Genomic DNA, 10889 nt, shown 5'->3' with positions numbered 1-10889 from the left:
CAGAATTGACTGAGAGAGAAGAGGATCGAGAAATTAGGAAGAGAAATAGTAGGGGCATTTCAGACATTTAGGGTCCGTTTAGTTCGCTGATTCGAGTTTTTAATTCGAGTTGAGATGTGCTTTTATATGAGAGCTTTTTACTTAGCAAAAAAGTTAGATGTGACTGTTTCTGAAAACTTTTTACTGTAGTAAAACTCGAATCGGTGATATGAACGGGACCTTAGAGAAAGTAGTTTTGGGAGATACAGTATTAATTTGAGAATGTGTTATAATTTACTAAGTTTTAAAACATGCCGTTTACTTCAAAAGCATGTATTAAATATGCTATATAGTACATTTTTCCTTTATATAAAACCTATAATTAATACCATTTTCTATTAAGCAAAATCTACATACCATAAAGTATAATATCAACTTATAATTGTGGTAATGGTAAATACTCCTGAAAGGCTACAAATCCGTAAATATGTAATGATTTCCCATATTCCAGCCAAAAAATATTTATATATACTGATTTCCAATATTTGGTATTTGATAAATGTAATGTCAGCAATCAATATACGTTTTTTTTTTCTTTGACATCTATTATTATCAATTGATACGTATCCATGTCATCAAATTCATACAATTTCCTTCATCAAAAAAAAAAAAAAAAAAAAACCATTCCCAAGCGTAGATATATATAACTTAAAATTATACCTGATGATGAAAATAATATGCTTCCAATCCGCATCTAAGGATGCATTTATACCTCACATGAAATGGATAGGGAGAACTAAGAATGATTTCCATTCCCACACAATATAAAGGAACCAGAAAAGGATATACCAATCCTTACATATCCTCTTCAGTATTGATTCACTATCAACGAGAATGAATGCCAAAATGTACTTAAATACCATTTAAATTCACGTGTTACTTTGCAATAATTATTTGATTAGGTAAAAGGATATTTTAGTAATTATATCGATAACATCACCCATAAGTTTAGTAAACAATAAAAAGTGAATTGGATTGTTTGCAATTTTGCTTTAGACAAGTTAACACTAGAAAGTGAATCGTTCATCTTTATTCTTATTTACTTCACTTTCCAATCTCATTATCTTTCCCCCAATGCGTCCTAAGTGTAAAGTTTAAACATCCCAACCAACAGCTGAAAGTTTGGGCCAGGCCAAACAGGCCCGCACGAATCACGTCACTTTTGGCCCGCCCTCGTCTGTCCCGAACCCCCGGACAGGCTCTATACTTTAGGCCCAAAAGTCTTTTCCGCCCAGCCCAGGTCGGGTAGGGCTGGATAGCCCGACCTTTCAGCTTCCTAAGCAAGAGAGCCCAGCAAGATCCATGGACAATGAGAATTCACTAAACAAGAGATGAAGAGTGATGGAATGTTTGACAAATGAACACAAAAAATAAATACATTTATATATACAACAAGAGTGGGGAACCAAACCATTTGCAGGTACCCTTTCTTATGAATGAATTAAGCCCTTCATTGAGTTGTGTCCTTCTCATTTCCATTTTAAACAAAACATTTCATTTTGTTTCCACAGATGAGTTTTGAATCATCTTCCACAAGAAAAGGATAAGCTAGCCTAGCCCTCTTCTTTGAGTATGTTGTAGAACTATGTTTTTAATTGTGAATCATCTGCAAGAGTTTCAAATTTCAATGTCCACAAAAACAGTTAATGAATAATTGTGTGTAAAGTGTATTTATAGGGAAAAGAAAGAAATCAATAAGGACAGAGAAATCAAAACTATGAAATGGACAGGCAAATAAATAAATTATTGAAGTTTAAGTTAAAACTGACCATCTGAAGAAGAAGGATCTACATGCACAAAAAAACTTGCAGCAACAATTAGATAGCAAAGGATGAGCATTAACCCCTTGAAATAATTAGAGGTTCCTTCCTGCAATGAAATACGGTATTGCCAACAAACTTACTAAGGTTACGAACCATTGAGATTTTTTATAGATAACTATTAAACGCTTTTGTTCCGTAGTCTCATATAAGGATACGAACCTGAAGCATAAAGGCCACAACTAAGACGGTTATAAAAAGTGTTGCGGTCTCAAAAAGTTGAAAGTTCAAGTCCATCGGACGCCCCATGATCCAACCAACTATGACAGAAAATGGAATCTGCAGTGACAAAACAAATTGCAGCTAGTGACTCGTGCCGAAAACAAAAACAGGAATGGTGTAAGCAATAGCTTTGCAGCAAGTAACGATATTGAATATCAATATTTCTCTCCTCTTGAGTTCTTGTTTTCTAAAATACTCTCTTTGGAATCCCCTTCTCTTTCTAGTCTCTATCGATTCTATTTTTCCATCTCAATTCTATCTCCTCTCTCTTGGTTCTATGTCAACATTCTAATCTTTTGTCTTTAGATTTTGGATCTTGCCGTTTGTTCCGACAAATTTAAAATGACAACAGAAGCCCATTGCCGAAAACAGGACAAGAATTACATCATGGACATCAGTAACACTTTAGATACACATTATCCGTGGTAGTACCATAAAAACTAGCCCAATCACCACTTTTCATCTTTTAAGTTGGAAAGCTTAGCATCTAGTGGCTGCAATACTAAAGCTAAGGAAAATTCCAATTCCCAAAAATTATGATCATCAATGTCGCCTATTTGTTTATATAAACTATAACCAGACATTTAAAGAAGCCAATTAAAAAATAAAAAGAAATAGTGCCTACCCCGAACATGGCTATCTGAGTTGATGACCCAATTGCCACTCCCAAAGAAATATCCTGCAGAAAAGCATAATATATTTAACAACTAAGGGCAGTAAAACAAAAATGGAAGAAGACGCTGTCAAAGAGGCTCTTGGCTTACTCACCAGCTTGTCCTTCATGGCAAACATGATAGCACTTGCATGCTCGGCAGCATTGCCCACAATTGGAAGCAAAATAACACTGATAAATGCGATAGGAATTTTCAGTGCAATGGATGCTCCCTATAAGAGACAATAATCAACTCAGAATTCCGAGCACAGCTCAAAAAAAAAAAAAAAAAAAAAAAAAAACTCAAACATTCATATTACAATACAGTCGTATCAAAACCAAATCATTTACGGAACTCGTGAAAACCATCAAATGCAGATAAAGAAGCAATCTAAATGGTGGAAGCTACAGCAAACAAATACAACAATTTGAGACCAGGAAAAGATGGATGACAAATCAGTAATTTAACAAAACGAATCCGATTCTCACAGTTCCCAACTGTGCCAGACATAGTTCATGTAACGGGTATTCAATAATGAATCCAACATTTTCTAATCATCCACGACTAGCTATAGACTTAATGTACACATTTTGCTCTATATGGGCTTAAAATTCCATACGGGATCCGTATATAACAAGTATTTATATAAACTTATAAATAATTACAAGACATAGAATGAAGTTTTTCTTCTTTGCACCACAAATGACATATATGCTAAAAGGGAAAGGGTAAGTAAATAATGCAAACAATCTTGTACCAACTAGCTTTTCTAACCAGTCAAAGAGAAGAAATTAGGAACCAGGAGATAGTACCTCTATGGCGTTGACTAAATATTCAGAGAGGATTGAGATCCAAGCAGTCATAATGGAAAGCCAAATAATCGATTCCCATTTAGAGATCTCAGGAGATTCGTCGTCATCTGAGCGCTCTTCATTTTGACTCCCTTCCTGTGTTCATACCATATACATACTAGAACTCATTAACAGACAAAATATACAAAGCTGTACAAAATTTGATAGTGAACGGACAACAAATCCGGATTAAGTCAAAATAATAATAATAAAATAAGAAAAAAGAAGAAATAACCTCCTCAATACGGACATATTGATTCTTCTGACTCTTTAACTGGAAGAATAGATATGCAGCATATGCCACCAGCATGATGCAACTGCTAAATCTGGAGAGTGCCAGCTCTGACTTTCCAAAGTGCACCTCAGAATGTGTATAGTGCAAAACAGCCGGAAAGAGTAGGCCCATGACAGCCATCAAAAGCAATCCCGAGTTCACAATAGCAGTTGCCTATATAACAACTTAATCAGCTAGATGAAAGTTTGATATAAGGGCTCGGGAAGTAAAAAGATACTAATATATATACCTTGTTAAACAATTGCTCTTTCCCATGAAAAACAAGGCCGCCGCTGAAGAACGCACAACCGAGCACCAGCAACATGTTTGACAGAATCGAGCCTAACAACGATTGCTGAACAACACGCATCATTCCACTTTTCAGAGCGTAAATAGATATAATTAGTTCTGTTGCATTTCCAAAAGTAGCGTTTAGGAGGCCCCCAACTGCAAGCCCAAATTCGAGGGGTCAAAAGGTAATCCTGAACGAGGTTTAGGAAAACAGAAAAGTACAAAATCATGGTCTTTAGAAAAAAAGAAAGAAGTTTCAAGTTTAACACAGAGCTAAGTAATAAGCTTGCTATAAGAAAATTACCAGTAGCTCCCGTGTAAAATGCCAACTGCCTATGAGAAGACATGCGCCCAAAAATAAAATGTCAATTAACTAATTGAAATCCATATTATTAAGAGTTTAATGAATAAATTTTAGTGGAAATAGATACTTACTCTGTCGCATAACCTAAACGCTCCGCTAAAGGTGTTATACCCAACAAGCTAAGAAAGAATACCCAACCCTGCAATCCAAAACAAAATGAGCCGAAGTACATAGAAGAGCTATCTGCAATAATAATACAAAGCAGGTATAGTTAAAACTCACCCGATGACCAGTCAACTTATAGACAAGAATTGCTAGCGGCCCGAATGGCATAAGCAAGTTCAGCTTATTTGAGAAAACTACAGTTTTTATGCTCCTATATACAACATTCCCCATCAGTTTCTTGGTGTCATCTTGCGACCCTCCAGAAGATGATGATCCTTGTTCAACAGCTTGAATAGAATGCGTCTTTTGAGCTTCGGTCTCCGGACTATAGAGACTCTCGTCGTCAAACTCATTCATCAATCCATTTTCCATTGAACCCATCTATTCATAACACTCAAGGAAAACCATCACTTTAAGAGGGGTCGTTTGCCAAAGATATACTATTGGCATTCCAATAGTCATAATATTCAATACATATGTGTATATATAAACTAAACCAATCTATTCATATTTTATAACATTCAAAATTACAATCACTTTTAAGAGGGTGGTTTCCTAAACATATACTAATGACATCCCAATAATTTAATGAATCTAATGTTTCCCAAATTGAATGACTGACGAAAAAAAGGGTCAAAAAGCAATAGAAGTTATTATTAAGTCCAAATGGGGCTTTAAGACATATGTTCACACACACACACACACACACACATATAAAAGGAATGAAAACAATGAATAGGAGCAACTTACTTCAAGTTGAGATTGTATTCCGTCGAATGACTTATAATCCATATTCTAAATTATCTTCCAAAACAAAAAGTTTTGCCAAGACCCAGCAAAGAACATCACTACAGAACTGAGTGGATAACATACATTTCTTCAAATTGACAAAAGGAAAATCCTTGAATCTAGAGCTAATCTGATACAAGAAAACAATTAACAAACATTACCCAAGATTAATATATATATATATATATTGCATTGCATATACTAAAAAACAGCTTCCCTCATCAAATCACACATCCAAGAAAGAATTAATCAAAACTATGTTCTTGAACTACTTTAAAGGAACAAAATTTCCAATCCTAATCCCAAACCCAGATCAAGTTTGAAGCTTTTTGCTCTACCCATCAAAGGGTACTAAAAATAGTAGCTGAAAAAAAATAATTTTTGACAGAGAAAAATAAAATTTAAACAACCCCAGAAAATATAAAAATAAAAATCGCATCTCTGGTCACCACGGAAGAGAAAAGAATCATCACCAATAAAACTTTATACGATTTTGAGCAAACAGTAATAAAATCAACACACAATTGGAACTACCCAATAAGGCAATAAATACGAAGAAACTATCACCAAAGAAGAGTCAAAATTATGGTCTGGGATCTGCCAAAAGATGAAATCTTTCTCTTCCACGCTCTAAAAGGGTCGTCTCAGAAATCCGAAACAACATTAAAAAATAAATATAAAATAAAATAAAAGATACGGATCAGAGGCTTACTTTTTTTTGACTAAAAGCTGTTTCCTTTTGTTTTCTTTTTTGCTTTTTTTTTTTTTTGGGCTTCTTCAGAGTAAATTAGAACAGTGAAGCACAAATGTGATATGCTTCACTCTCACACACGCACTCTTGAAATATAAGATGCGTTTAAAGATATTTTTCCTTTTAGAAAATATTTTGTAGATGGGTCAATTTCAATTTATGGAGAACTGACCCCCTTCTTTGTAGATATTTTATATTTTATTGTTCTTTCCGCTGTCGCCGAACGAAAAATGAGATTATTTTTATAATTATTTTAAAACTCATTATAAAATTGTGTTTGAGATTGTTTAGAGTATAATAAAATAATAAAATTGTGTTTGATTATAATTATTAATTAATATATTATAATATTATTAATAAATATTAAAAATAAAAACAGAAAAAGATAAATAATTTTTAATTATTTTTTAATGTATTCACAAAAACTATTCTCACTGTTTTTTATTTTTATTTTTCGTTTTCAACACGTTTGTTAAATAAACACGGTTTGTAAACCGTTTTTATTTTCGTATTTCAAAAGACGTACAGAAACGTTTTTAAAAACAATATGAAACTAATTTCAAACGCTCTATTTTTCATCTAAAACTATCCCCAATTCTTTTTTTTCTATTTCTTGTTTTTTTTTTTTTTGTTCTTTTGTTTTTGTTTTACAAACACGCAACAAGTTTGGTCATGTTCTTTTTAATCTACTTTTTTTTTATGAATTTCTTTTACCTTTGGAGATTTCTCTAGTTGGCACTTAAAAATGAACCACTGAAAAAATTATTATGTTTTCAACTCACACATCTCAATATAAAAATATTTATTTCTACATATTTTTCAATCTGATGTAATTTTGAATTGCCCTAACTGTTATAAATCAGCTTTATCGTTAGGAAGGTCGAAATTGACCCTTTACTTTTTATGGAAAAGTATGAGAATGTGCCTTCAAGCACTCTTAGGAGTTGTTTAGTATAAGGGTTCAAATTAAGGTGATTTGGACCTTTGGGTTTGAACCATGTGGGTTTTGAAACGTGGAGTTTGAACTTTGGGTTAAAATTATGAATCTTTGAATTTGGCATAAACGAATCCATTTTTTTATGAGAGAAAAACACTGTAGCAGAATTAAAATTATAGGTTTACACGTATGAAATAAACGAATTCACTTTTTTATTAGGCTGAATTCAAACCACTTTTTTATTTTTGGAAACAAATACTTGTTTGAACTAGAACTTGAGTTCAGACCATCAAAACGTTCATATCAAATATAACCTTGTCTTGGAGGGAATTCTACCCGGATCGGTCAAATTTTGAAGAAATGGTCCTTGTCGATAGTCGACACCAATTGATGGAGAAATCACTAGATTAGTACAAGTCATCTACCGAATTACACTAGTGACCACTGGCCACCGCCTGGTAGATTACTATGAATAATTTATCTGATTATGTCGCCTTTTTTGACATAGATCTCCGGTCATCTCTAATGCTAGTTGTTTGTGTGATACGGTAGATTACCACATATATATATATTACCAATGGATCAATAGTCATTGGTTGGAGTTAATGGATGATCAATGGATGCACAACATTGTATTAAAAAAGAAAAGTGTGAATGTGTGATACGGTAAATTATACAAAATTTCTCGAATCCACCTTTTTTATGGTACACAAGATTTGTCGGTATTTTGGATCTACGCGTTGCCAAGCACACGAATGTATCACAATACCAAATCTATATTGTTTTGCAATACTTAATCAATTCGTGAGAGGATCAGTAATATTTAACTATCTAACTACAACTTTCTTCAAATAGTGGGAAGACTTTTTGACTAGTAATATTACTTGTAGGTATTTTCAATACGTACATCTTATGTGTGTGTGTGTTTTTTTTTTTTGGTTAGAAAATTTCGATTACGTTTGATTGGAGGATTCAAACTATGTGATTCAAACCATTTTTGATTTACGTGTATTTTTTGTGAGAGAAAATACTGTAGCGAACCACAAATCATGATTCAAATAAGGGAACGAATCCCTCTACCAAACATCCTGAAATTGTCACAATAATCTTTTTGTTATTGTGGGATTCTTATTATAACTTCGAAGAGAATAAATGGAAAATCCCATCTATCCTTATGGCAACAATATTTACACTCGTTCATGTTTATTTTTAAATAAAATCTAGATAATATAAAAACACATCCCATGTTATTAATCAATTACCAATGATGCGAAATCTACTAAAGCGGTTGAATAAGCTACTAATTACTTAGAAAGAACATACTAAATTTCATCAATGTATTTAATATAGCTTTATATCAATCTTATTTTCTTATGTAGCTTTGATGAGGATGACTAGGAGTTGCAACAAGATTGAGATTCGAGAACTTGAACTTTTGTTGTTAAATTTTATACCATTTTGGACTAAATTTGGTTCGGGGTTAAACGTGCTGATTCGAGGCCTGCCACTCTTGGCTCGGGTCCAGTCCCGCTTGGTCCTAAATTTTTGGGAGAAAAAGAAAAATATACCAAGACTTGAGATGAATTAAAATTAATAGGCCAATAGTTTACATAAGTTAATAAATAGGGCAAATTATTGTTTTCGTCCATAACTTGTCTGATTATGAACCATAACTTGTCTGGTTATGAACCATAACTTGACAAGTTATTCTCAGTTTTTATCCATAACTTGTCTGGCTATAAACTATAACTTGACAAGTTTGTCCATAACTTTTCTGGTTATGAACCATAACTTGACAAGTTATGGCCTATTAATTTCTATAACTAAAAGTTGGCATATATATTTTCTTAAACTTTTCATATTTGCCTATTTCCTACTATTTTTTTAAATTTTTTAGGTTTAGAGTCAGATTAAATCGATATTATTTCTTTTAAGACCGACCTGACACAACCCAAACGTTATATTTTTAAATATTTAAAAAAAAAAAACCTTATATAATTTCAGGCTCGGGCCGCCAAACTTATACATGAGATTATTTATTTGTACTAGACTGGATTTGTATGTTTGTCAGGATAAAGTATGAATATGAGTCAAATCATCACAATTGCTAAAAATGCGTACAGATACATATGTATATCATAATATATCAATTTTCCTCTCGATGGGGCGCCTGCCATAGGCACCAATTAGTCCCGAGAACCGCGTTCCCACTCCGAGCTCGCTAGAGATCCACCCGAAAGCAGCCAACCCCGTGAGTGCCGCGGCCGCACCCACACCAAACCCGGCCACGGCCGCCACCAACACGGCACCAGCGACGAGCAGAAGAGGGCTGAAAATGAACACAAGGGGAGAGGTTAATTATGAGAAGAAGAGTGATTGATGCGAGAAACTGAACCCTGACATGGCCAAACTTGAGAGAGATGCAAATAGCAAAGTCTTGCCTGATATGATCATGTATGGCTGATTTTTACTTTGCTAGGGCTGATATTGGTAATCCGCCATTGATCGATATATTCTTGGTGATTCTTATCAATCTCTACTTTTTTTTTTTTTTTTTTTGGTTCACTTCTAGTCGTGGCAGTTTTACTTTTTTGGCACTTAATAATAAGGGCTTAAATAATATATGACAACTAGACGAATGATGTGTGTAGTTTGTGTCTTACGTGGATAGCTTTGTGAGTGTCTACGTGGATAGTCATTATAAGATTGGGACACCTTTTTCAATTCCACTTGATCTTACCCAAAAGAGCAACAAAAGTATAACATATGATGATCTCACGTTAGGGGTCGAATTCCTTATAATTCAATCAATGTCACTTCATCTTATCTGATTAATATTCGGGGTCGAATTCCTTATAATTTGTAATCATTCACGACCACTCATGTAATTAGTTAATTTAGTAATAAAATTTTCTCTAAAAAAAAAATCCATTCACACGCTTAAATATCACGGAGGGGAAAAAAAAAAGGTGGAACTCAAATATGTGCAACATGTTATGGTCACATAATTACATCCGTATTTGCATCCCTATTTTCACTTTCTTCCAAATCTCTTCATGTGATACTCAGGCACGGATCCACCTCGTGCCCAATGAGGGCATGTGCCCCCACTGAAGAAAAACAAAGAACTTATTTTAAAATAATTTTATTTTTTGTATGAAAATGTAAATGAAAATATTTTTAATTTTAGATAGAAATTATTTTTGAAAATGTATTTAGTAGTTTTATTAAGAAATTATTTTCAGTGTAAAAAAATATATTAATGTTTCTCTTTCTCTCTCTCTTCTCGAGAGAGGAGAAAACGAAAATAAAAAATGAAAAATGACTAAAAGTTGTTTTTCATTTCTTTCTCATTTTACACTAAATCAAAAAATTATTTTCATTTCCGTTTTTTGTCTTTATTGCGCCAAATACTGTTTTTGAAACGTTTTCATTTTTTTTTTCGAAAAACGTAAAAAATAAAAACAATATCAATTCTAAACACGGCCAAAATCATTATACTTATTATCCAAAACACTATTATTTATCCTGATTTTAAAGAATATGCTCCTCTGATCAAGTAACACTCTCTATTTTGTTTTGGGTTTTTTTTTTTTCTAAAGATTTGGGCGTTAGCTCTTGTTTGAAGGGAGGCCTACTTCCCTTTTTGTTAGGGTAATCTTGATAAATACCTATTAAAAATGTATGAGTTGTAATTTTTACCATTTACTCTTAATTCATAACCTTTTTAGTTAAATAATTACACTAATAAAAAAATATTTATCAATAGTAAGAGATAAAACTCCAAACTCAT

General features: G+C 33.1%; 1 protein-coding gene across 5 annotated transcripts; it reads right to left on the bottom strand.

The window, feature by feature from the left end:
- Positions 1-948: 948 nt before the first annotated feature.
- On the bottom strand, positions 949-6269 carry LOC21406517 (vacuolar cation/proton exchanger 5). 5 transcript variants are annotated; one of them, XM_024163007.1, is made up of 13 exons: positions 6121-6269; positions 5370-5538; positions 4737-5000; positions 4586-4653; positions 4455-4483; positions 4110-4306; positions 3836-4033; positions 3547-3681; positions 2850-2966; positions 2707-2760; positions 2022-2138; positions 1809-1908; positions 949-1645 (listed from the first exon to the last, which is right to left on the bottom strand). In XM_024163007.1, the coding sequence occupies exons 2-13, from the start codon at positions 5409-5411 to the stop codon at positions 1623-1625; spliced, it is 1344 nt and encodes a 447-aa protein (XP_024018775.1). In that variant the 5' UTR covers positions 5412-5538; positions 6121-6269; the 3' UTR covers positions 949-1622. The 5 variants fall into 5 exon arrangements, with proteins under 5 accessions (XP_024018775.1, XP_024018776.1, XP_024018773.1 ...); XM_024163008.1 differs by having other exon boundaries at positions 951-1645; positions 3821-4033; positions 4737-5012; XM_024163005.1 differs by having other exon boundaries at positions 951-1645; positions 3821-4033.
- Positions 6270-10889: the final 4620 nt, after the last annotated feature.

The sequence above is a fragment of the Morus notabilis genome, unplaced genomic scaffold (assembly GCF_000414095.1).
Source record: "Morus notabilis unplaced genomic scaffold, ASM41409v2 Scaffold337, whole genome shotgun sequence".
NCBI classification, from domain to species: Eukaryota; Viridiplantae; Streptophyta; class Magnoliopsida; order Rosales; family Moraceae; genus Morus; species Morus notabilis.
The sequence above is the reverse complement of the archived record's forward strand: the minus strand, read 5'-3'. Positions and strand labels throughout refer to the sequence as shown.

Coding starts and splice junctions, on each gene's coding strand:
- LOC21406517 (XM_024163005.1), bottom strand. CDS start 5,411: ATGGATTATAAGTCATTCGACGGAATACAATCTCAACTTGAA. Junction 4,034..4,109: donor AAGAGCAATTGTTTAACAAG/GTATATATATTA, acceptor GTTGTTATATAG/GCAACTGCTATTGTGAACTC. Junction 1,646..1,808: donor AGATCCTTCTTCTTCAGATG/GTCAGTTTTAAC, acceptor AAACTCTTGCAG/ATGATTCACAATTAAAAACA.